Source organism: Trichosurus vulpecula, chromosome 3 (genome assembly GCF_011100635.1).
Source record: "Trichosurus vulpecula isolate mTriVul1 chromosome 3, mTriVul1.pri, whole genome shotgun sequence".
Classification (NCBI taxonomy): Eukaryota; Metazoa; Chordata; class Mammalia; order Diprotodontia; family Phalangeridae; genus Trichosurus; species Trichosurus vulpecula.
In genome coordinates, this window is record NC_050575.1 from 212,324,616 (window position 1) to 212,352,415 (window position 27,800).

At 38.2% G+C, this 27,800-nt stretch overlaps 1 protein-coding gene across 2 annotated transcripts in view; it reads left to right on the forward strand.

Annotated features, from left to right (window-relative positions):
- The window catches only part of BABAM2 (BRISC and BRCA1 A complex member 2), a 597,459-nt gene that overhangs the window by 516,041 nt on the left and 53,618 nt on the right, over window positions 1-27,800 (forward strand). For both annotated transcript variants that reach the window (XM_036752607.1, XM_036752608.1), the window contains exon 11: window positions 9,162-9,315. In XM_036752607.1, the coding sequence (XP_036608502.1) occupies window positions 9,162-9,315 (154 nt within the window). The remainder of the gene's footprint in view (window positions 1-9,161; window positions 9,316-27,800) is intronic.

Consider the following 27,800-nt stretch of genomic DNA (forward strand, 5'->3'; position numbering starts at 1 on the left):
CTGCCTCCAGATAGGATTGTAGTTTAAATCACTCCAAGCAAAGAATTATTTATATATATCTTCCTCTCAAAGATTTCCAAGAAGATTTTTCCTCTAACCACCATTCTAAGGTTTTACAACCTCATAATCAGAAATATTTTTCTCTAAATTAAATCCCTCATCATCCAACGTAAATGTGGCATGTGCAAGGTGGAACACAGAAATTTTCCTGTTGAACATGGAAATAGATCCTCACTATGCCCTTTTCACAGAAAGTTCTTTAATCTGTCAGTCTTCTCTTCTATAGGCTACATAATCTTAATTCTTTTCGCCTGTCTGCATAGACCAGACCTCATTTTTTCCTATCAAAGGCCACTAATAGTAGGGAACAAAATCAAAGGACCCAAATAAATAAAAAGCAACTTAATTTTAAGAGACAGAAATATAAAATACTTTTACATACCTTAAAAAATAAGAAAAACAAAAATGAACTGAATAACCCTTATCTGATCCATCTTTTTCAATCAGCAGGTGTATATTGAGAATCTGTGTAAACTATGTGTTCTACCTGAGAAACACAAGTTTAAAACCTTACCTCAAGGAGCTAGCAGTTAAACTCCTAGAGAAAATTCACAGGGCAGCTAGGTGGCATAGTGAGTAGAGCACTGGCTCTGGAGTCAGGAAGACCTGAGTTCAAATCCAACCTCAGACACTTGACACACTTATTAGCTGTGTCACCTTGGGCAAGTCACTTAACCCCAACTGCCCTGCTTTCCTCCCTCTAAAAAAAAAAAAAGAGGAAATTCACATCATTATTTTCTAATTGTTTAACCTAAGTACTAACCTAACTATGTGGCACTGAATATAAATATAGTAGAAATCATGTGGTTTGGAGGCGTCAGACAAAGCTTCATGGAAGAATGGAACATGAGTTGATTGTGTCAAGTATTGCCTCAGGTATAAAGGAATGAATGGGTAGCTGGGACACCTACTACTCACAAAATATATAAATCCCCAGATCAGGGAGATCAAAAACCAGGTTAGCAAATAAAACAAGAGAGCACAGATACCAGAAGACATAGTGCGCCAGGAAACCAGTTAGTGCCTGCCGAATCTACAGGAACTGAAGGTGCAGTGTGAAATGGGTAGTTAGACAGTCATTAGCTGTATGGAGTTCCTGAAGTAAAAAAGTGGAGGAACAGATAGTTAGCACTAGCATCAAGGAAATTATCCTGAGGCAGCTACTATGCAAACCTCAGGTATGATAATTTTTCTCTTCCTCCAGGTAAAGCCACTTCTGAGTAAGGGAACCTGGCCTAGAGATATGCAGTGAGGTGACACAAAACCAGCTGGCTAGGAAGTGCAAGAATAGGGAACATGGAAGGTGCAAAGGCTTGACGAGCTAAGCCTTGAATGAATAGAAAGAAGAAAAAGCACATTTGAGGCAGGAGAAACAGAATATGCAGAGGCCAGGAGATAACACATGAATATGGGAGATAGTGAACATACCAGCCTTACTCCTGGAGCTGAAGTTACATGTTAGGAAAAAGCGGAAAATAAGATTGCATAGCTAGGCAGGGACCACATCATAGCTTTCTTGAATTTGGGACAAGTAAGCAATGTGGATAGTGGAAAGAATGCTGGATGTCAAGCCAGGAGAGACTTGATTTAAAATTCGTGTTTCATTTACTAACTGTGTGTGGCCATGAGCAACATTTAACCTCTCTGAACCTGTTTCCTCATCTGTAAGATGGAGTTGTACCTACCTCATAGGTTGTTTCAGAGCTCTATGTAAGTGTCAACTATTATGAGATCTCTATGCTGATAATACCAGATAGGAACTTCACAACAACCCTGTGAGGTAAGCACTGTCGAGATTATCCTGTTTTGGAAGAAGGGGAATCAGAGATTTATACAGGTTAAATGACTTGTTCGTGGTCACACAGCTAATAAAGGGTCAGATCTTCCAGACTTCAAGTCCAGCATTCTGTTCACTACTGCCACACTGAATCTGATACCGAAAGAGCCCATTGAAAAGCGGAAAAACTTGAACCAAGCAATTGTTTTTCCAAAACAATAGGGAACAAATGGTTTGAGTAGTTTTTTCATTGAATGATCTGAACTAACCAGTTGTTTTTGCATCGTGTAAACACAGCCTGATTGTTTTCCCATAAGACACTTCTTTTTGTGCCCTTCCTTAGAATTCTGGCCTAGTTTCTATCCTTTATGCTACTTTTACTGATTTCGTTCAGTAATTTGTTCTCCATTTCTTCATAACCTTGCTATTGTTTTCATTAATCAGGAGTGATTCTTCGATTCCAGCTCATTTAACTACCTTTGTTCCTTCAGTAACTTTCCCCTGAAACTCTTCCTCTCCCTAAGCTCCTTCATAGGAAGAATCACAGGGTGCTGTGATGAGTAGTTAACTTCGCACATAGTGGCAATGAGGACTCATTTGTTCTGAAGCTAGTCTTTAGTTAATTTCAGCCTCCCAGGACAGTACCATGGCCAAATAAAACTGAAGAGCCGGCCCCTGAATCAGGAACAACAATGACAGTTTTTCCTTAATATTTTCTTAAATAAATTAGTTTTGATGTAAGTTACTAAGAACTGAAATTACCTAATCATTATACTTACATAATTTTAAAGTCTCTCAAAGATGGATTTCCAGAATATCAGGAAAATCCTCAAAGAATGGGAAAAAAATCAAAAACACACACAAAAAGAAGCAACCAGGAAGATATCCGTAGTCATCAATACATATGCCTATTTTAATTAAATCTTTATTATAATGGTCTGAACATATAAGCTGTGAGAAAACGCAGCTTTGGGGATCACTGGACTTCCTAGGCAGGGCCAAAGTCCTGAGGAAGAACCCTGTGATAATCCCTAGGGAAGGCTGTACAGACTTTCAGAAGAAGACCAAGTGGTAGCCCCCCCTTAATCTGTGGGGATCACAAGGCCTCCTAGGGGTTAGACCCTAAGGAGGACCCAAGCGATGGCCCCTTAGGACGGCAGTAAGACCACAAGGCTCCCGAGACAGGGCCCGAAGTCCCAAGTGATGTCCCCTTAAGAAGGCTGTGCAGACCACAGAGTTCCCCAGGGAAATCCCGAGTGCTTTCCATCTTAACACTGCAGTGGGGATCACAGGACTCCCCAAGGCAGGATCAGGAAGTAAGCCCAAGACGAGCTTCCACTGCTCATTGCTTTCCTTTCCTTAACCTTAGGAAAATCCATGTAATTTGCCCATTCTCACCCAAAGAACTCAGGACTAGAGTGGGCAGAGGAAGGCATTTTATTACACTCCTCAAGAGAGCGGGTGTAGTGCTCCCTGGAGCACTCACACTGATACAGCTGCAGGAGCAGGGGTAACCATTCCCTCCACTCCTTCTAGAGTTATGGTTAGTTTACAATCTTTATTTTTTACATAGTTTTCCTAGGTTATACAGTTTATATGGGTAGGATAATAAGGATACAGAAGCAAAAGTAAAGTTAATTAGATTTTCCTTGTGTTAGTTTAGGATTAAACTGAATTCTTTTACTTCCCCTACTTTCCCTCTTTAACATATGCAAATTATGCAAATCAGTAGGCCTGGATTCTTGACCAAGACCAGATCCTAGATAAGCTTGAACTGGTTCAAGCGGTTTGGCCTCTCTAATTCCCCTGACTGCAAAAAGCATGAGCAAGCGTACAAGCCTCTGACCTCTCACCTGACCGACCTTGAGGCCTGGTTTCTACTAAAGCTGGGGTGGGCGAGGGGGGGAGAAGTACACCTTTAGTTCTGTGGAAACAAAACTCCTCCTACCCTTTCTTACATAAGCTTCCTTTGTTGTTCCTGTTCAGTTGGGTCCAACTCTTTGTGACCCCCTTTTGGGGTTTTCTTGGCAAAGATTCTGCAGTGTTTTGCCATTTCCTTCTTCAGCTCAGTTTTACAGATAAGAAACTGAGGCAAAGAGTTTAAGTGACTTGTCCAGGGTCACAGAGCCAATAAATGTCTGAGGCCAGATTTGAACTCACAAAGAGTAAAGACTTCTTTACTCCAAGCTTGGCACTCTAGCTGCCCCTGTATTGAAGTGGGATGAAAACATGAGAAGGAACAACCACTTTTAATGGATGGTTTTCCATAGTAGACGCATCTTTATAGCACACAACTGGCTGAGAGGCGTAGAGAATAGAAAATTCTTTTGTGTTTTTTGTTTGTTAATAGAGTTTAAAATAAAAAAAAAATCATAAAGACTTTTTTTCTACAAGGTTCCTCATGATTAAATTAAGGACCACAAAAGATTCCATTATAGACTTAGCCTCAGAGTAAACTTTATTAATTGATTCTGAATTTCACCATAAAGGCAGTCACAAAACAGGGAAACTTAATTTTATTAAAGGTATTAGCCATTTTCTTGGAGGATAAGAAGTCCAAATAGAAGTTGGATTTCCTCTGGATGGTAAGGTTCTCCAGATGTTCCTGTTTGCAAATGATATTGTGCTGATTGTATCAAGGACTATTTCATTTGTATTCCATTTATCTATACAGTTTTTTATGTTCTCAACTATATTTTAAGCTCTCTGAGAGCAAAAAACACATCTTATTTTGTGTCTCCTCCAATGCCAAGTACAATACGTGGCACCTAGTAGGTACTTCAGAAGCGTCTGTTGAATTAACAAAAGAAACAAAATGATTCCTTCCGGTCAAAATGAACAAAAAAAGAGTTTTGATTAGACTTGGTTGCTAATTATTTGGACTAGACATTACAAAATATAAAATTGAAAATAATTGATATAGCAAGGAAGTATTTGGTCCTCTGGATGAACTTGTAGGTTCAATTCAGTTCAGTAATAATCTGTTAAGTGCCTACTATGACAGTCAATAAGCATTTACTAAACACTCATTACTATATACCAGGCACTGTGTGAAGTGCTGGGGATACAAAGAAAGGGAAAAACAGTCCTTGTTCTGAAAAATCTCACATTAATTGAGGAGATAACAGTGAACAAACAAGCAGTGTTTAGGATAAATTGGAAATAATCGACAGAGGAAAAAAGCACTACAATTAATGGAGCATGGGAAAAACTTCCTGTAGAAGGTAGAATTTTAGTTGGGACTTAAAAGAAGCCAGCATAGCCAGGAGGCAGAAATGAGGAAGGAGAGTATTACAAGTATGGGAGACAGCCCATGAAAATGCCTCAAGTATATGTGGTGGAGTGTGAAGTATCTGAAGACTGGAAGAATTAGGCAGGGGGTGGGCAGAATAGGAGCAGGTTTTGAAGGGCTTTGAATGTCAAACAGAAGATTTTGTATTTAATCCTAGAAGATAAAGGAGCCACTGGGGTTTATTGGAGCCATAGTCAGATCTTTAGGAAGATTATATCAACAACTGAGCAGAGGATGGACTACAGGAGAGAGAAACTAATAGCAGGCAGACCCACCAGCAGGCTATTGCAGTAGTCCACAAGTGAGATAATGAGGGCATGCACCAGGATGGTGGCAGTGTCAGAGGAGAGAAGGAATGATATGCAAGAGATGTTACAAAGGCCTTGACAACAGTTTGGGTATAGGGAATAAGAAAGAGAGTGAGGAGTCAAAATCGACATCTATATTGAGAGCCTAGGTGACTGGGACAATGGAGGAAGCTCGGAAGATAGAAAAAGTTGGGCAAAGATAATGAGCTAACTTTTGGTCATGCTGACTTTAAGATGCCTGTCTCATGGGCAGTTAGAAATGGGAGTAGAGAGGTCTAGATAAGGAGATTTGAAAGCAATCAACATAGAGATGATGATTGAATGCAAGGGAGTTAATGAGATCACCAAGTGAAATAATATAAAGGGGGAAAAGAAGAAGGCCCACAAGAGAGCCCTGTGGAACACCCATGGTTGGCTGATGTGACCTGAATGAAGATCCAGACAAGAAGACTAAGGGGGTGGTGGTGCTCAGAGAGGTAGGAGAACAAGGAAAGGGTCACAAAAACCAAGAGAAGAGAACATCAGGTTGAAATGGGTGATCAACAGTGTCAAAGGTTGCAGAGAGGTCAAGAAGGATAAGAATTGAGAGAAGGCCATTAGACTTGACAACTATGAGATGATAGTAACTTTGGAGAGAGCAGTTTGGTTGAATAATGAGGTCAGAGGTTAGACTGTGGAGAGTTAAGAAGAAAATGAGAGGAAAAAAAAGCAAAAGCATTTATTACAAATGGCCTTCTCAAAGAGTTTAGCCACAAAAAAAGGGGAGAAAAATGGAATGATAGCTAGTAGTAATGGTTGGATCAAGTGAAGGTTTTTTTGAGCACGACATTGACATGGACATGTTTGTAGGCAATGAAAAAGCAGTCCGTGGACAAGGAAAGAATGAAGATAATTAAGAAAGTGGGGGTAATAATTGAGACAATCTGTCTGAGAACGTGGGATGAAATGGAGTCAGTTGTACAAGTAATGTGCTAAGGGGTCAAGATGGAAAAGGAAGGGGAGTGTAGCCAGTGCAGGGGTGATAGCCTGGGAAAGAACTAAGGGTTCAAGGGATTGCAGATGACAGATAGAATGAACAACAGAGTTCAGAATTGCATGAGAGAAGGAGAGGCTGAAGAACAATAGATTGTGGTCAGCTAAGGGAATTTCAGAGTTCATAAACATTGAAGTGGAGCATTTATGGGTAACAACAAGACCAAGAGCATGACCATCTCTGTGTTGCTGTGTGGAGTGGAGGAGCAGGTCATGGGAAATGAGCAAGTTGAGAAACTGGGAGAAAGGGGTATTTGAAGGAATATCAACATACTATAGTCTCACAGTATGAGGGCAGGACTCGGGGAGGAAAGAAAGACTGTGAGCCAGGCACTGAACTCATCGAGGAAAGGAGAGTGTCCTGGAGGTCAGTAGAGTATTAAATATGGCTTGAATGAACCTCATGGGGGAGCCATGGTGGTAGAGTGAGAACCTGCATTGGGGAACAAAGAGTATTCTGACTCCCCGATCCTGGCCAGCGAGAGGAGAATGAGTGAAAGTGCAACAGTGCTGGAAAGAATGGCCAGGGAGACTGTGTCATCAGGAGGGAACTGGGTCTCGCTGAGAGCCAAAAGATGAAAGTAGGAAAAGAAGAGATTTAAGATGAAAGCAGATTTGTTATCCACTAAGTAAGCACAGATTCCAGAGACTATATATACAGTGGGAGATGTGGGTAGTTTTCAAGTACAACATTGTGGACTGGAGGAGAGTTTCAGTTCAGAGGCTTGGTAATAAGGAATCAGGCAATGAGAAATGTGGAATGGAGTTTGTATGATGAAAGCCAGGTGTTTGGGATCACTCAAATGGGCAAAGTATGATGGGAGTTTGTTAATTATTGCTGAATGAGTTTGGAAGAGTTATTAGCACTACTAGGGGTTCAGCCTCAGAGTGGTGTTTCCCTTTCTCTGACATTCAAACATCACCCACAATCTGACAGCAACCTACTTCTCCAGCCTTATATTCTACTACTCCCCAATATGAAACCTCTGTTCTAACTAAGGTGGTCTACTCACTGTCTCTCTGAAACATCAATGAATCAACAAGTATTTATTAAGAGCCTACTATGTCCCTGGCACCATGCTGTGCACTGGGGATATGAGTACAGAGAAAGAAATTATCTCCACACAGAAAGAGCTTATATTCTAATAAAGTAGGCAAGTATATGTGTAAATATGTATAGCATCACTATAAAGGCAATAAATACAAATATATATATATATATATATATATATATAAAATATAGTTCACTATAAGCTATTTTGGGAGGAGAGAGCATTAGCAATTGGGCAGATCAGGAAAAGTTTCATGTAGAAAATAATGCCTGACCTGCTTCTTTAAAGGAAGATGGAGAGAGAATCCATCAGGCAGAAGTATGCTATGTATGCCAACTGTGGCAATCAGCCAGTTAAAAAGCACAGAGACAAGGGATGGAATGTTGTGTATAGGGAATAGAATAAAGTCCAGTTTGATGATTACAGAGAGCAGGAAAGAGAGTAATATCCAGTGAGGATCAAAAGATAGGTTGGAGCCAGGGCATATAAGACTATAAAAGCTAAACAAAGGAGCTTATACTTTATCCTAGAGACAATAGGAAGCCTGTAGAGTTGACTGAGTAGGGGAGTCACATGGGTAGATCTGTTCTAAGGAAAATCACTTTGGCAGAAGTTTGTGGATTGACTTGGAGTCAGAAGAGACTTGAAACAGTAAGACCAAATATAAGACTGTTCTGATAATCTCGGTGAGAGGTAATGAGAGCCTGAACAAGAGATTGGAAAGAAGGCATTGGATACAAAGATATTACTGGTGTAGAAGAAATGACAGGATTTGGAATCTCTTTGGATTTGTAAGGTGAGGGTTAGTAATAAGTCCAGGGTGATATCTAGGCTTTGACCTTGAGCCTTTAATAGAAATAGGGAAGTTTGGAAGAAGGAAGAGCTTGAGAGGAAAGATGATTTCCGTTTTGGACATGTTGAATTTAAGGTATCTCTGGGATAGCCACTTGTCAATATGCAATGGGCAGTTGTTGATTGGGACTGAAGCTTAAGGAGAGACTAGACTGGATGTATAGATCTGAGCATCATCTGTATAAATATAATTATACTCATGGAAAGGTTACCAAAGGTTAGCAAAAAGGAGGAGGAGGAGGAAGAAAAGATTTTACATAGTGGATACTCAAGAAGTATTTGTTGAATAAATGAATTTTTTTAAACTTAACCTGACACTACCCTTCTACTTATCTAAACCATCCTCTAAGGGTCATCTCGTCTTGTCTTCTCTGAGCACTCTCTCCTTTATCTAAGGTTCTGTAGTACTTATCAGCAGTCATTAATCATGTAACATGTACTCAGTGCACCTTGTACTGTTAGTAAACTTTTCGTGTAGATCTTGCTTCATTGCACTAGATTATAAACTCCGTAAGATCTTAAATGGTGTCTCAAACTTCTCTGTCAATGGCCCAGAATCAAACACAGGCACCAAGATGGCAACAAGGGCAATACAGAGGCTTGCCCAAAGCCGTGCAATTACTCACTAGCAGAACTGGAACTAGAATCCCATCCTGGCCATGTAGTGGTCACTCAGTACACATCTGACGATTAATTATGACTTTAGCCTGAAGTCAAATGAAGCTGAGAAAATGTCTTCACTTCTATCAATGCATTTACAGTTTTTCTTTTTAATTTTGTCTTTGCAGTTGACCTTCCCCTGTATTTTCCTCGAGACCAGCCTACTCTCACCTTCCAATCAGTCTACCACTTTACCAACAGTGGACAGTTGTACTCTCAAGCCCAGAAAAATTACCCATACAGCCCACGATGGGATGGCAATGAGATGGCCAAGAGAGCAAAGTAAGTAAAATTTACTGCGGCACTTGAGTATAGCTTTTTATCTTATCTGTCCATATCCTAAAGGATCTGGAACATGAACATGCCCTTACATACATGCATACATACATATATATATACACACACACATATATATATGCATATGTATGTTTATATATCTTCAAAATTTGAAGAAGCTATGATTTCACTGTGGATACTCACTCCACTGATAAAGATCACAACCCAGCTGTCACTAAGTAGAGAGTTTTCATGAATCACTGTGGCCAAAAACTTCATTTCTTGGTGACCGAGCTGGTACCAAGCATCTCCCAGCTTATGTAAGCTAGCCCTTTGACAATGGTTAGCATCAGGGCTTACCAGAGCTGTGCTGCACTAATCAGTTGGTCAATCAACGGGCATTTATTAAACTCTTACTTTGTGTTAGGTACTGAGCTAAGCTCTGGGATACAAAGAGAAGCAGAAAATAGTTCCTGCCCTATCAGTCTGTATTTCAATTGGCAAGGGCAGGTGGGGTGGGGAACAACATGTAAATTTCTGAGTACATAATAGCTAACATTTCTATAGTACTTATTATATCCCAAGTGCTTTATAACATTTATCTCACAAAATAATAATAGCTAATATTTCTATACTGCTTACTCTGTGCCAGGCACTGTGCTAGGCATTTACAATCATTGTCTCATTTGAGCCTTACAAGAACCCTGGGAAGTAAGTGTTATTATTATCCCCATTTTACAGATGAGGAAAGTAAGGCAAACAGTGTCCAAGGCCAGATTCGAACTCAGGTCTTTCTGCCTCCAGGCTTAGTGCTCTATACATACAGAGTACATAGAAAGTAATCTGAAAGGAGAAGGGATTAGCAGCTGGGGGAAATCAGAAAGGCCTCCCGTGGAAGGTGGACTTTAAGTTGGATCTTGAAGGAAGTCAGGGAAATTGAGAGGTGGGGACGAGGAATTAGGTGTGGGGGGCAATTTGTACAAAGGAATGAGACAGGAAATGGAATGTTGTGTTCAAGGAACATATTATAGTTGCATTTAGCTGTATTATGGAGAGCCTATGGAGGGGAGAAAGATATAAAAATACTGGAACGGTAAGAAGGGGCCAGGTTGTAGAAGGCTTTTAATACCAAATAGAGTACTTTATATTGATCCTGGATGGAGGTAATAGAGAACCACTGGACCTTATTGAGGTTGAGGGTAGCAACCCCACCCCTCAGGAATGATATCATTAGATCTGTGCTTTGGAAAGGAACAGCTCAGTGGCAGAGTAGATAAGAGTGCTGGGCCTAGAATCAGGACAGCTCATCTTCCTTACTTCAAATCTATCCTCAGACATTTACTGGGTGGGCAAGTCACTTAAACTGTTTGCCTAAGTTCCTTATTTGTAAAAATGAGCTGGAAAAGGAAATGGCAAACCATTCCAATATCTTTGCCAAGAAAACCCCAAACTAGGTCATAGAGAATCAGACATGACTGAAAAACTACTTAATATAACATATCATAACATGCTTAGGAAAAATCATCTTGGCAGTTGAGTGAAGAATAGATTGAAGAAGGGAGAGGCATGAAGCAAGGAGAGCAATTAGAAGGCTCTCATGCTACTTGGGGCAAAAAGTGATGAGAGCCTGTATAAGTAGCTATATGAGTGTAGAGAAGGGACATATAGAAGAGATGTTGTAAAGTGAGAAGCAACTAGATTTGACAGTGGAATGCACATGTGGCATGAGTGAGAACTTTGTGACACTGTGATTATGGCCTTGGGTGAATAGGAGGATTCTGGTACCCTCAACAGCAATAGGGAAATTCAGAAGTGGGAATTGTTGAGGGAGAAGAATAATGAGTTCTGGCTCATACATGTTGAATTTGAGATGTATATCCAAGAGGCAAGTGGAGATGTGTGACTGCAGCTCAGGAGAGAGACTAGGGCTGGTTATTTAGAGGTGAAAATAATCTGTATAGAGGTGGTAATTGAACCCATGGGAGCCATTGAGATCACCAACCTAGCCAAATAGAGCAAATAGAGATAGAGCCAAAAAATAAAAGTTAGTGGATACCAAAAATGGTGGTTATGACAGCAAAGGCAACTGAAAAGGAGTGGTCAAACTGATAAAAGAACCAGAAGAGGCTGATGTCCCAAAAACCTAGAGAGGAGAGAATATCCAGGAGAAAATGATCAGATGTGAAGTGAAACCTGACTATCAGATATTTCAGAGAGGTCAAGGAGAATCAAGATTGAGAAAAGGCCATTAGATTTACCAATTAAGAGATCAATGGAAACTTTGGAAAGAGTAGTTTCATTTGAACACTCAGGTTGGAAACTAGATTGCTGAGGATTTAGAAGAGAGGAAGAGGAGAGAAAATGGAGGCACCAATTGTAGGCAACTTTTTCAAGTTTATCCACAAAGGAGAGGAGGAATATAGGACAACAGCTAACAGGGATGACTAGATCAAGTGAGAATTTTTTTTTTAAATGAGGGAAAGACAGGTGTTTGTAGATAGCAGAAAAAAATACAGTAGACAGGAAAAATTTTAAGAAAAGAGAGAAAATTTGACAAAATATAACACCCATTCCTATTAAAAACACTAGACAACATAGAAATAAGTGGAGCTTTCCTTAAAATGTAAGTAGTATCTATCTAAAACCATCAGCAAGCATTATCTATAACAGGGATAAGCTAGAAGCCTTCCCAGTAAGATCAGGAATGAAGTAAGGATGCCCGTTATCACCACTATTATTCAATATTATATTAAAAATGCTAGCTATAGCAATAAGAGAAGAAAAAAATTAAAGAAATTAGAATAGGCAATGAGAAAACAAAGCTATTACTCTTTGCAGAAGATATAATGCTATACTTAGAGAACCCTAGCAAATCAACTAAAGAACTAATTGAAATAATTAACAACTTCAGCTGAGTTGCAGGATATAAAATAAATCCACATAAATCATCAACAGGTCTATATATTACCAACAAAGTCCAGCAGGAAGAGATAGAAAGAGAAATCCCATTTAAAACAACTATAGACTGTATAAAATACTTGAGAGTCTACCTGCCAAGACAAACCTGGGAAGTATATGAACACAATTACAAAACACTTCTCAGACAAATAAAGTCAGATCTAAATAATTGGAAAAATATTAATTACTCATGAGCAGGCTGAGCTGATGTAATAAAAATGACAGTTCTACCTAAATTAATATACTTATTCAGTGCCATCCCAATCAAACTACTAAAAAGTTATTTTGTAGAGCTAGAAAAAATAATAATAGAATTCATCTGGAAGAACAAAAGGCTAAGAATATCAAGGGAATCAATGAAAAAAATGTGAAGGAAGGTGGCCTCCCCATACCATATCTCAAACTGTATTAAAAAGTGGTAATCATCAAAACAAATCTGGTACTGCCTAAGAAATAGAGTGATGGATCAGTGGAATATTTTAGGTACACAGTATATTATAGTGAATAACCATAGTAATTTAGTGTTTGATAAACCGAAAGTTCTAAACTTGGGACAAAAACTGTTGGGAACACTGGAAAACAGTATGGCAGAAACTAGGTATAGACCAGCATCTCACACCATATACCAACATAAAGTCAAAATGGGTACATGATTTAGACCTAAAGGGTAATACCATAAGCAGATTAGGATAGCATGTAGTAGTTTACCTGTCAAATCTATGGATAAGGGACAACTTTATGACAAAACAAGATATAGAGACATTAAAATGGATAATTTTGATAATAAAAATTAAAAAGTTTTTTCAGACACAAATCACATAGAGCAGTGATGTCAAACTCAAATGGAAACAGGGACCACTAATCCATACATGAGGATCCCTACAAGCCACATGTGGACTTAGTTTTGAAATGTAATGTTATATATGTTTTATTGTATTTTTATTTATTTTGTTAAGTATTCCCAGTTAGACTTTAATCTGGTTTAAGGACATTAGGGGCTATGTATTTGACACATCTAACACAGAGGGAGAAGAGAAGAGAGACCATGAGAGAGCTCTGTGGAACACCCGTACTTAATAGGCATGACCTGGATGAAGAATCAGTCAAGACTGAGAAGGAGCAGTCAGAAAGGTAGGAGTAGAGAAGGAGAAAATAGAGTCAAAACCTAGAGAGAAGAAATGATCAGCAGTGTCCAAAGTTGCATAGAGATCAAGGATGATGACTGAGAAAAGGACATTAAATTTGGCATTTAAGAGATAATCAGTAACTTTGGGGAGAGCCATTTCAGTTGAATGATGAGGTTGGAAGTCAGATTGTGGACAGTTATAAGAGTGAGAAGGAAGGCAATGGAGACACCTGTTGTGTGTAGGCAGTAGTGAAACAGCCAGTTGACAAAGAGTGATTGAAGATAAAAGAGTGGGGATGACAAGGAGTAACCTGCTGGAAAAGACAGCGTGGAATGGGATCCCTTGTGCAAGTAAAAGGATTTGCCTTTTCAAGAAAGGTCACCTCATTTTGTGAGACTGGGACAAAGGAAGCCTCAGTTAGCAGAAAGCATCTTGGTGGTGTGAGGTGAGGAAGAGAATATAAGGGAGAGATCTTGATGAATGGCCTTTTTTTCAGTTCAGTAAGATATGAGACAGTTCTCATCTAAGAGGGTTAAGGGAGGGAGAGCTGTGGGAAGTTTGAGAAGGGATGGAAAGGTCGTCTAGTCCAGCTTCTTTGTTTTAGAGAGGAGGAAATGAAGCTCCAAGGTATTAAGTGACTTGTCCAATTTACATGGCTAAGATGTGTATGAGGTTAGACTTTAACCCTTGTAGTCCTGATTTCAAGTTCATTGCTTTATCTACTTTTATGTTTATGCACTATTCAAAAGTCCTAAACGTGGCAGAAAATTTATTAATTTGCTGCCTAGTTTAGGATCTTCAAAGTTGTCTTGGTGGGTGACTTACAGTTTGGCAGGAATAGATGACTACCCTTATGGATGAGAGTTCAAAATATATGCCCATGAGCCTGTGCACCAGTCTGGCAGGCTTATGATCAACAATGAAAGAAGTGGGTTATGTAGCATTAAGGTACATCAGTGCTTTGATGGAGCCACGATCTCATCAATATGTAAACTCCCTCTCCCAGATTAGATCACAATCCATTTTAGATTTCAAGGTCTGTCCCTTTTAAGTGACCATAAAGGCCTTCTCTTGAGGAAGTCTCTGGGGTTTGCAGGATCATTTGCAAGCAAGAATGTCTTAATAACCAGGTAGATATGGAAATTGTAAGATTGATAAAGTAATTACAATTCACACTTGATGGAATAAATAAAAAATGTTTATTAAATGCTTGCTATGTGTCAATCAGTATGCTGAGTGCTAGAGATATAAATAAAAAAGCATGGTCCCTGCCAACAAGAAGCTTGGGTCCTAGTGGAAGAGAAAGGGAATGGTGACCGGGGAGGGGCACTTTTATTCCTAAAGTTACAAGAATGGTGAGTGGGCAGTTGGAGAGTAGATTGACATACTCCATTCAGGAACAAGGACAGAGTTGATTTGAGTCAGGAGTGTAGTAAATCATGACCAGGGCTTGTCTTGAAATAATGGTTGAGAGGCAGTCACCAATCGTGAGAGAAAACTATAGGTCAGGAAGGCAGCTGGTGAGGAGAAAGCTGGAGAGGCTATATAATTTCCCAAGTGCTTAGCTCATAACAACCTTCTGTGATAGGTCACACAATTATTATTTTCCCCATTTTATAAATAAGGAAACTACCTCTGTAATGCCCAAGTCTGGTATTTTCTTTTTTGAAATGGCAGTAACTTGTGTAGATTGAAGTGTGCCCCAGAAAAGGAATGGTACCGTGAGTTCCATATTTGTAATGTTCAGCACATTACAATAGTCTGATCATTTTCTGGGTTTTTTCTGTGTAAATATACAATACATTTTGAAGAGATAGGCATTTTATTTGTGGTGTGTGTTATGTAGACTGAACCAGACATTTCTGTGGGGTTTCCATGGCAAAGGAATCTTGTTTTTTTTTCTTAAGCAGACAGTTAAGCATGCATGAATTGAGCCTTTAAGAAGCTGTAGGCCATAAGCCTATGATTTCAGTATAGGAATATTGTAAGCAAAGCTTGTTTATCTTAGCAGATTAACTTGGAGTGTCTAAAGACATTTGCTTTATGTTAACACCACTTTAAAGAAAACATCTGAAGTGACCTTAAAAAAGTAGCAGCTTTTCTCCCTGTAGCGGAGAGGGATCTATTTAAATGCAATAAGAGAAAGACAAAGACGATATCACATGCTGGCAAGAAGAAATAGTAAAAAGGCAGGCATGAAACTTGAAGCATTTGGCAACTGGAATTGTGCTTTTAGTTCTACCTGAAGGCTACAACAGACTGATCTAACCAGGAAAATCACCTCCATTAACTGATGGTTAGTGAGGAAGGCTGAAGAGGTCAAATGCAGCATTGCTAAATTGTCTTGTTTGTCTTATGAAAATATTTGTATGTCAAGAGTGGGTAGAAGACTGTAATTCATCCAGGGAACTTTGTAGAGGATATAAACACTCTCACGGTTTTTGTAGAGCAGTAAAGCTCTCTGAGTAGAGTCAGCTGTTTATTCTCTTTTTGGAACAAAATTATAAGCACAGAAACTTAGGAAGGGACACAACCCTATACTGCCCATGACTCTTCCCCTGTCACTGACCAAACATATTCTTACGTTCATTGAATTTAATGAAATTCTCTTATGTCAGTTAAGGAAACCCTGTCTCTTAAAGTAAAATACACTACCAAGCCATGATAAGAAATATGACCCTTCACAATATTCACATTCATTTTAGTGAAGTTTGAGTCATAGTTCCAAATTGCTTTCTAGAATTGCCAGACCAATTTACAGTTCCACCAACAGTAAATTAATGTGCCTTTTATAAAATTTATTTTTTTTAACAAGCATTTATTTTTCTCCCTCTTACTTCCTTCTTCCCTCCTCCCTCATTCTTGGCTTGGTAAACAAAACAAAACAAAGAAAAAAAAAGCCCTTGTAACAAATATATGCAGTTAAGCAAAACAAATTCCTGTATTGGCCATGTCAAAAAATGTGTCTCCCTTTACACTCTTGAGTCCATCACCTTACTGTCAAGGGGTAGGTAGCATTCATCATCAATTCTCAGGAATTATGGTTGATCATTGTATTAATAAAAATTCCTGTCTTTTAAAATTGTTCATTTTTACAATATTGTATATAAATAATTCTCCTTGTTCTGTTCAATTAACTCTCATTAGTTCACACAAGTTTTCCCAGGTCTCTCTAAGACTATCTTCATCATTTCTTGTAGGATCGTAGTATTCTAGTATATTCATATACTATTACATATACATATAATATTCCCCAATTATTAGACACCCCCTTAGTTTCAGGTTCTTTGCCACCACGAAAAAAGATATAAATATTTTGTACATATAAGACCTTTTCCACTGTCTTTAATCTCTCTAGATTATAGGATTAGTAATGGAATTGCTGGTATGCACAGTTTAGTAATATTTTGGAACATTGTTCCAAATTGTTTTCCAAAATGGTTGTACCAATTCACATCCCCAGCCTGTTTTTCTAAAGTCCCTCCAACATTTGTCATTTTTCTTTTTTGTCAATTTTGCAAGCCTGAGGTGAAATCTCAAAGTTGCTTCAATTTTCGTTTCTCTACTCATTACTGATTTGGAGATTTTTTTTTCACGTGGCTGTTGTTACCTTGGATTTCTTTGGAAACTACCTGTTCGTATCCTTTGACCTTTTGTGATTTGGAAAAATGGCTTTTACTCTTATAAATTGGAATACACACACACACACACACACACACACACACACATCTTGAAAATGAAACCTTTATCAGATAAATTTACTACAGAGATTTTTTTCCCCTAGTTACTTACTTAGCTTGTAATTTTAGCTACATTGGTTTTGTTTGTGCAAAGCCTTTTAAACTTTATGTAATCAAAATTCATCTTTTTACCTTCTGGGATCTGTTCTGTCCCTTCTTTGGTCATGAAATTTTCCACTAGCCATGCAACTAAAAGATAATTTTGTCCTTGGTCCTCCAATTTGTTTATGATGTCAACAATTATATCTAAGTCATGCATCCATTTGGTGCTTTTCTAGGTATATGACATGAGATGTTGATCTATACTTAGTTTCTGCCAGATTGCTTTCCAGTTTTCCCAGCAATTTTAGGCGGTTTAATGAGTTCTTACCACAGTAGCTGGGGTCTTTGGGTTTGTCAAATGCTAGACTATTACATTTGGTTTTGTTTTTGTTTTTCTGTAGGCAATATACCTAATCTGTTCTGTTGATCAGCCTTCCTAATTATTAGTGATTTAGAATAATTTTTCATATGCTTTTTGATAGCTTGGGTTTTTTCCTCTGAAAATTGCCAAATTGGGCCATTTATCAGTTGAGGAATAGCCATTACTTTAACAAATTTGAATCAATTTCTTATATATATTATAAATGAGATATTTATCAGGGAAATTTGCTACAAAGGTAGTTTTTTCCTGGTCATTTCTTCTCTCCTTCATTTCTCTCTGGACCCTGGTCCTAATTCTCTGGACTTCTTTCTCCAGCATGTGCAGGCTGCCTTCTTACCCTAGAAGATTACTATGTCCTGGATGGCCCTTTCTCCTAACTGGTCACTTACTCCTGGAAACTACATTTTTAGAATAGTGCCAAAGCCAGTCATGTTCATGCCTTCATTTTTGTCTGGGTTTTGTCCCTGATATATTTCCCTACCATGCTCCCATCCCCCATGCAAATACCTTCCTTCCCCACCTTTTTTCCTTCCTTTTATGTGTTGTCTTACCCAATTAGAAACTCCTTGAGGGCTGGAACTGCCTTTCTTTTTGCTTCTTTTTTTTTATTCTATATACTTGTGAGAGTGAGGAGAAAATAAGTATTTATATAGAGTTTACTACGTGTCAGGCACTATGCCTAGCACTTTATGATCTCATTTGATCCTCATACAACCCATTAGAGGCAGGTACTGTTTATGTTTGAGGAAACTCAGGCACAGAAAAGTTGAGTTAGTTGCCCAGGGTCACACAACTACTAAGCGTCTCAGGCAGATTTGAACTCAGGTCTTCCTGACTAAGGCCAGATGCCCTATGCACTCTGCCACCTAGTTACTTAGTATAGTGCCTAACATCCAGTAAGTCCCTAATAAAGCTTATTGACTTGGCTTGGCCTGTTTTTCTTCTAATATTAGGTTTTCTTTGTGCAAAAAATTGAAATTAGCCATTCATTTTCTGTGATGTTCTCTATCCCATATTTGGTCATGAGTTCTTACTAACTTATCCATAGATCCAAAAGGGAATTTCTTTCTTTTTCCTCTAATTTGTTGATGATAGGACCTTTTAATATCTTTGTCAAGAAAACCCCTATGGAGTCACGAAGAGTTGGACATGACTGAGACGACTGAACAACAAAAAGATGACCTTTTATATCTAAATCAGGTATCTACTTGGAGCTAATCTTAGGCTGTGGCCTAAGGTGTTGATCTAAGCCTAATTTTAGCCAGACTGCTTTCCGGTTTTCCTAGCAGTTTTTGTTGAATCACAGCTGAGGTCTTGGAATTTATCAAGCACAAAGTTACTACTTCTTTGCTTCATTTATGTCATATGCCTAATTGTTCTATGGATTGATTTATTATTTAACCAGTTCCAAATCATTTTTATGATAACTGCTTTGTGATCAAGTTTGAAATCTGTCACTGCGAGACTCCCTTCTTTCCCACCTTTTTTCATTATTTCCCTTTTTATTCTTGACCTTTTGTTCTTCCAAATGAATTAAAAAAATTTTTTTAGCTCCCTGGTAGTTCGATTAGTATAGCGCTTAATAAATAAATTTAGGTATCATTTTTATTATATTAGTCCAAGCTACCTTTGAACAATTAATATTTAGGTCTATCTTTGTGTAAAGAATGTTTTGTAGTTGAATTCATATAGTTCTTATGTGATAGGTGAACTCCTAAATATTTTATACATTCTGCAGTTATCTGGGGGGGGGGGGATTTATCTTATCATTTCCAACTGGATTTTGTTGATGATATGTATAAATGCTGATGATTTATGTAGATTTATTTTATGTCCTGAAATTTTGTGAAAATTACTGTTTCAATTAATATTTTTGGTTACTCTCTGGGGTCTTTATCAAATTAGTAATTCTGTCATTCTGGAAATGAAAATGAATAAAGAAATTATGAAAGAGACAGTTTCAGAAAAACCTAGGAAGCTTTGTATGAACTGATACAGCTTACACAACAGCATTGTATAGTCAAACAACTTTGAAAGATTTAACTCATCAATGCAAAAACCAATCACAATTCCCTATTAAATAATGATGAAGCATGCTACCTACCTCCAAAGAGAAAAGTGATGGAATTAGGATGTCGAATGAGAAAGACTTTTTTGGACACGACTAATGTAGGAATTTGTTTTGCCTGACCATGCATTTGTTACAAGGGTTTTTCTTTTTTCCCCTACTAAGGGAGAGGCATGGAAGAAAAAATAAATTACCGTTCATTGAATTTTTTTTTTAATTATGGCAGAGGATGCTATACTGAAGTAATTGAAGATGTTTAGTCTCCAGAAGAAAGACTTTGCAGGAGACACCATCACCATCTGCAAGTTTTCAAAGGTCTCGCACACAGAAGAGGAATTTGCTTTGTTTTCTTTGGCCCAGAAAGGCTTCAGAAGTAAGAGCAACAGCTAGACTACTTTGGCTGCATAGAAGGCAAATGTTCTTAACAATAAGAGCTATACAAAAATGGATTAAGCTCTCTCGGGAGGGAGGGGCCTCTCTATCTCTTTAGGTCTTCAAAGAATGGCTGAATATCTACTTCCTGGAGATGGAGCTGATTCTAGCTGATGGAATCCTTGATTGGCTCTGGAATGGACTAAATGCTCTCTTTGTCTCAGATGCCTCTTCCAACTCTTGAGATCCTGTAGTCTCCGAGTCCAATGATCACCCCACTGTATTACTTTGCCTTTCCTTACAGTTTTCATTAACAGTCTCTGAATATAACTCCCCTCAGTCATTCATATTTTACACTTAAATTAAAGGAATCTTAGCACCCGGAGGAAAGTACCATATCAGTCTGAACATGGCCTGTGCCCTTCTTCCCAGTATGATTTGTATAAACCTGGGGTATGGTCTATATTTTTCTATATTTGTCCAACACAGAATCATATAACTAGAGCTAGAAAAGGTTCCAGAGGCCTTTTTTTTTTAAAACTCTGATTTGATTCTTCTAGACCTAAGTGTCAAGAACTTTTTTTAATCATAGAAGGAATTTAGTAGAATTTCCAATTTTTCCAGTTTATAGAATATTAGGAATTAATTGTTCTTTGAGAGTTTGATACACTGCTCTTTTAAATCCATCAGGTCCTGGAGTTTTTCTTTGGGAAGTCAATTATGGCTTTAAATTTATTTTTCTGAGACTGAGTTATTTTAATTCTTTTGCCTTCTTATGCTAATCTGGAAATGTGTTTTTATAAATATTCATATCTTTCATTTAATTTCTCAGTTATATTTGTATATTGTTGGAATCATTTCTAATGATTTCCATTATTTTTCCTTGATTTATTGTGAATTCTTTTTTATTTTTTGATACTGATTTATTGCTTTTCCTCTTTAATTGGCTAATGGCTTCTTTTATTCTGTTTTTAAAAAAATTATAGATTTAGTGCTTTTTATTTTCAATTTTGTTATTTCCATTTTGGTGTTCATTTGGAGAGTTTTTGACATGTTGATTTTCTAGGTTTTTAAATCTGCACTTTCTTTTGTTTATGAAATTGTTTAGAGCTATAAATTTTCTACAATTGATTACTTTGGCTGTTATGCTTGTTCATGTTGCTATGTTTGCTCATGGTTGCCATTTTCTTTGATGCAATGATATATTCTTTGATTTGTTCCTTGACCTACCAATTCCTTAGCATCAAGTTATTTCTTCTCCAGTGATTTTTAATCCTTTCTTCGATGGCCCATTATTACATGTTATTGTCATTTCAATATGGTCAGTAAAGGATGTATTTAAAATTAACATTTTTCTGCATTCGTCTGTGAGGTATTTATGCTCTAACGCTTGGTCAGTTTCTATAAAGGTTCCATAAAGAGCTGATAAATACATATGCCCTTTTTATTTCCATTTGCCAGAGATCTTTTATATCTAACTTTCCTAGGGTCCTTTTTAGGTCCCTAACTTCTTTCTTCTAAATAAATAATGATTTGTTAGATTTATCTAGGTATGAAAGTGGTACATTGAGTTCCTAGTTTTTCAGGTCTTACTATCTATTTCTCCCTATAACTTGTTCAGTTTTTCTTTTAAGTATGTAGATGCTATGCCATTTGGTGTATATATATTAAGTATTGATATTAATTGTCTATGATACTTTTCAGCATAATGTACTATCCCTGTTTATCTTGTTATTGCCTGGTCAGAGATCATTATTGTGACCTTTTTTGGTCTAGCTAAAGCATAATAGATTTTGCTCTAGCCCCTTATATTAATGCTTTGTACATTTTAAAGTTCCAAATATATTTCTTATAAACAACACATTGTTAATTTCTCATTTTAAATCCATTTTGCTTTTACCTTCTGTTTTATGGGTGAGATCATCACATTTTCCCCTTATACTTTATTTAATATTTTTAGTTTTCAACATTGATTTCCACAAGATTTTGAGTTACAAATTTTCTCCCCATTTCTACCCTCCCCCCCACCCCAAGATGGCATATATTCTGATTGCCCCTTTCCCCAGTGTGCCCTCCCTTCTGTCACTCCACTCTCCCCCACCCCCTTACCCTTTCCCCTTACTTTCTTGTAGGGCAAGATAGATTTCTATACCCCATTGCCTGTATAGCTTATTTCACAGTTGCATGTAAAAACAACTTTTTTTTGAGCATTTGTTTTTAGAACTTCGAGTTCCAAATTCTCTCCCTTCTTCCCTCCTCACCTACCCTCCTTGAGAAGGCAAGCAATTCAACATAGGCCACACATGTATCATTAGGCAAAACACTTCCATAATAGTCATGTTAAGAAAGACTAACTATATTTCCCTCTATCCTATCCTGTCCCCCTTTATTCAGTTTTCTCCCTTGACCTGGTCCCTTTTCAAAAGTGTTTGCTTTTGATTACCTCCTCCCCCTATCTGCCCTCTCTTCTATCATCCCCCCTCTCTTATCCCCTTCCCCCCACTTTCCTGTAGGCTAAGATATCCAATTGAGTGTGTATGTTATTCCCTCCTTAAGTCAAATCCAATGAGAGCAAGATTCACTCATTCCCTTTCACCTTTCCCCTATTCTCTTCCATTAGAACTGCTTTTTCTTGCCACTTTTATGTGAGATGATTTATCCCATTCTATCTCTCCCTTTCTCCTTCTCCCAATATATTCCTCTCTCACACCTTAATTTTATTTTTTTTTTAGATATCATCCTTTCATATTCAACTCACCCTGTGCCTTCTGTCTATATATATGTATGTTCCCTTCATCTACCCTAATACTGGAAAAGGTCTCATGAGTTACAAATATCATCTTTCCATGTAGGAATATAAACAAAACAGTTCAATTTTAGTAAGTCCCTTATGATTTCTCTTTCTTGTTTACCTTTTCATGCTTCTCTTGATTCTTGTATTTGAAAGTCACATTTTCTATTCAGCTCTGGTCTTTTCATTGAGAAAGCTTGAAAGTCCTTTATTTTATTGAAAGTCCATATTTTGCCCTGGGGCATTATACTCAGTTTTGCTGTGCAGGTGATTCTTGGTTTTAATCCTAGCTCCATTGACCTCGAGAATATCATATTCCAAGCCCTTCGATCTCTTAATGTAGAAGCTGCTGGATCTTGTGTTATCCTGATTGTGTTTCCACAATACTCAAATTGTTTCTTTCTGGCTGCTTGCAATATTTTCTCTTTGACTTGGGAACTCTGGTATTTGGCTACAGTATTCCTAGGAGTTTTCTTTTTGGGATCTTTTTCAAATGGCAATCAGTGGATTCTTTAATTTCTATTTTACCCTCCAGTTCTAGAATATCAGGGCAGTTTTCCTTGATAATTTCTTGAAAGATGATGTCTAGGCTCTTTTTTTTTATCATGGCTTTCAGGTAGTCCAATAATTTTTAAATTATCTCTCCTGGATCTATTCTCCAGGTCAGTGGTTTTTCCAATGAACACTTCCATACTAGTCCAACACTTCCATAATAATCATGTTTCCGTTTTTTCATTCTTTTGGTTCTGTTTTATAATTTCTTGATTTCTCATATAGTCACTAGCTTTCACTTTCTCCATTCTAATTTTTAGAGTAGTATTTTTTTCAGTGGTCTTTTGGACCTCCTTTTCCATTTGGCAAATTCTGCCTTTTAAAGCATTCTTCTCCTCATTGGCTTTTTGGAGCTCTTTTGACGTTTGGGTTAGTCTATTTTTTAGGGTTATTTTCTTCAGTATTTTTTGGGGTCTCCTTTAGCAAGTTGTTGACTTGTTTTTCATTATTTCCTTGCATCACTCTCATTTCTCTTCCCAGTTTTTCCTGTACTTTTCTTCCTTGCTTTTCCAAATCCTTTTTGAGCTCTTCCATGGCCTGAGACCAATTCATATTTTTCTTGGAGGCTTTTGATGTAGACTCTTTGACTTTGTTGACTTCTCTAGCTGTATGTTTTGATCTTCTTTGTCACCAAAAAGAGATTCTGTGGTCTGAGTCTGAGTCCCTTTATGCTGCCTGCTTATGTTCCTAGCTAACTACTTGACCCTTGAGCTTTTTGCCAGGGTATGACTGCTTATAGAGTGGAGAGTGCTTTGTCCCATGTTTCAGGGGCCTTACTCTGCTGTTTTCAGAGCTACTTCTACTCCACAGTCACCTCAAGTTCTGCCACACCAGTGCTCCTCCTCCCCCAAGAACCGCCAACCAGGACCAGGACCCAGATCCAAACAGAGCAAAGCAAGAGAACCCTGCCTCTGCACCAGCAAAACCCTCCTGCTCTGATGTGCCACTTGATTCCTCCCACCAGGTGGACCAGGGACTTGGGAAGCAGCTGCAGCTGCTGCTGCCTACTGCCCCCCGGCTGGGGCCAGACCCTGAACTTCTCTCACCTAGATCCAGCAGTTTTCCCACTGACCTGCTAAGTTTTCTTTGGTGTTTGTGGGTGGAGAAGTCTAGTAACTGCCACAGCTCAGTGATTCAGGCCTGCTCCACCTGGTGGTCTATTCCTGGCCGGATCTGTCCTGGTGCAGCCCACGCTGGGCTGCGCTCCACTGCCAGCATGGTACGATAGACCCTTCCCAGCGACCATCCAGGCCATCCTGGGCTGGAGACCTGCTCCCCTTTGTTATTTCATGGGTTCTGTAGCTTTAGAATTTTTCCAGGGCCATTTTTTATAGGTGTTTGGAAGGATTTGGGTTAGAGCTTAAGCAAGTCCCTGTTTTCCAGCTGCCGTCTTGGCTCCGCCCCCTCTTCTTCCAAGTTCATCACATTTGCAGTTATAATTTTTAATTATGTATTTGTTTCTGCTGTATTTCCCCATTATTCTCCTTTTTGAGAGTGAGGGGGGATGAGAAAGGAGTGTGCTCAGTATCAGTGCTCTGAACTTAATACAATCCACTTTTGCCTCATTTCCTTGCCCAGCCCCCAAATTCAGGGTTTTTTCCCTCTGATATCCTCTCCAAGGTTAGAGTTTCTTTTTCTTATGACTAATCCCTCTCTGACTACCATCCCTCTTATTCCTCCCTCTTCTTGTTTCCTTGGTAAGTTGAAAGTATTTCTATACCAAATTCATTGTGTATGTGTGATCAGTTCAGATTAAAATAAATTTTAAGTCCCACAGATATCCTCATCCCTTCCTTATTATTTGTATAGTTTTCTACTTATATACCCTAATTATGAAATAATAAGTTCCGCTGTTTTTCATCCTCCTTTCTTCCTTTTTGTATTCATTTTCCCCTCCCTTTTCTTCTTTTTAAGATCTTCAAAAAAATGACAAAACCACTCCCAGGCTCCCTGTCTTATCTAAGTCCTAAGGATATTAGAATTCTAAGGAAGAACTTCTGTCTTCTCCCTGTTAGAGTTTAAATATAAACATTTCATTCCATTTTGGTGGCTCGTTTTTATTTACATATATTTATTTATTTATCTTGACCATAGTGTTCCTATTTCAGAATTTCTACTAAACTCTGGTCTTTTCTTCAGGAATGCATAAAAGTCTTCTGTTTTATTAAAGATCCATTTCCCCATCTGTAGCATTATACAGAGAGTTCTCATTTTACAAAAATGGACCATTCCACAGATCTCTATGTAAAGCAATTTTTACATAATGCAAATTTGCCCAGAGACATGGGGCAGGGAGGGAAGAAGGGAGACAGAAAGGGAGCCTCATGCCTATGGGGGAAGAGGACCAGCACATGGTTCAAGAACACTTGGGTGGTAAAGGACAGACACATAGTACCCAAGTGAGGACAGACATGCAGACAGGTGGGTAGGCTGGGGCAAAGGTCTTCTCTCTCAGCCCCAAAGGTCTCAAGCCAAGCCCCTGATCCATTGGGAGCAGTGGCAGTCTCTCTGCACATCCATTCTTCTGCTTTCAATTAGAGGAGAGATTTTTTTAGATTTTTTTTTTGTAGGGGGGTGGGAGGCCATGGAGTGCCTGAGGGTCAGGCCAGAGAGAGAGAGAGCATACAGTACTATATAGTAACTATATAGTAACTACTATATAGTAACTATACAGTTACTATATGGTAACTATATAGTAACTATACAGTTATTATATGGTAACTATATAGTAATTATACAGTTACTATATGGTAACTATATAGTTACTATGTAGTAACCGTAAAGTTAACATAAGATTTTTTTTTTTGGAATGCAGATTTCTTTCAGAGTTCTTTACATAAAGAACAAATTTGCACAATGCAATTTATATCCAATGAGAACTGTCTGTACTAAGTTTTTCTGAGTAAGTGATTAATTCTATCTTTAGCCTCTATCTTTTGTCTTTTGGAATATCATAGACCAAGCTCCCCACTTCTTTAAGTGGTAGTTGCCAAGTCTTGTGTGATGCTAACTTTCATTCCTCAGTTCTTAGTTCTTTCTTTAGGATTGTTGAGCTAGAAAAAATAACCTTCTTCATCTTTCAAGGCCTAATTCAATCCTTACCTTCCCCAGGAAGCCTCCCCAGAAAAGTTACCTAATGGGGATCTCTCCCTGCACTTGCTCTCTCTACTCCATATATGCTCTGTGGTTCCATCCCTCTTCTAGTTTGCCTGGCCAGACTCACTGGTAACATTACAATAAGACATATCTGTGCCAGTTGGAAGGGGCCTCCTCTAGATAGCTCTTCTTTCATGTACTGCCCAATGCAAGCACATGATTCTTACTGTAACATTATATGCACAATTCTGTCTACCACACTTCTTGCAGCTATATCCAAGGTATTGCTGGACCTCAAAAGCGTCTGTGCTTGTGTTTCAGACTGAAGGCCTGCTTGCCAGCTCCTCTCCTTTTCCCTATTCCAGACCTTGGTTCAAGACTCTTATCACTACTCTCTCCTCTGAGCCATATCCTTAGCATTTTATTTCCCTTTGTAGTATCCCCTTCATGACTCCAGGGTACAAAGTTAGTTTTAGCAACTTTTCTTGCCTTCTGCATTTCTAATAGTAATCAAATTTCAACATTTTACTTTTTTCACAGACTTTTTCATAGATACAACTTCATTTTCATACCCCTGACAATCTTCCCCAAATTTACAATCTTTTTATGAGGAGAGAAATTGTATCCCTTTGCCTTAAGGTTTTGTCAGATTGTGCCAGAACAGATATTCTTTAAGGGATAGCCTTTAAGCCTTGTCATACATTCATTCCTTAGCCTGAGTGAGTTTATCAGCTTCTTTCCAACTAAGTAGTTTTTGATAAGGGGAAGAAGGGTGGGGTGGGAAGTTAGGAATATGAGCAGTGTGAGTGAAGTATCACTTAGAGGGAAAAGTATTTACGTGTTAGTGAAACCTTATCATCAGCAGTATATCAATTAGATTTCCAGAGGCTTGCCCCACAGTATCACTTGGAAGTAGATAATACTGGTGTTATCATCCTCATTTAAAGCTGAAGAAAATGAGGCTCAGAGAACTGAAGCAAGTTGCCCATCACATGGGGATTGTCTAAACCAAGATCCAAACTCAGGTCTCCTCATTCTGGGTTCTTGCTTTTTTTTCTTCTACTACCCAGAGCTGCTTTTTAATGATGCCTAGACTTTTATAAGCAGCAGAAATGTGGATAACTCAGTCTTTTTTTTTATATTTATATTCATTCCATCTGCCTATCTGTTTTGATCAAGCTTTTGACTATTAAAGCTGGTATTCTGATTGAAATTATCTCTTTCCAGTATTTTTCTCTCATTAACTTAAAATAAATTTAAAATATATCTCTTCCATAGTTGAAAAGTATATTCTTGTAGAGTATATAGCACTTTATTTCCCATATCCATGACTTCATACTGACTATCCCCTATAACTTCATCT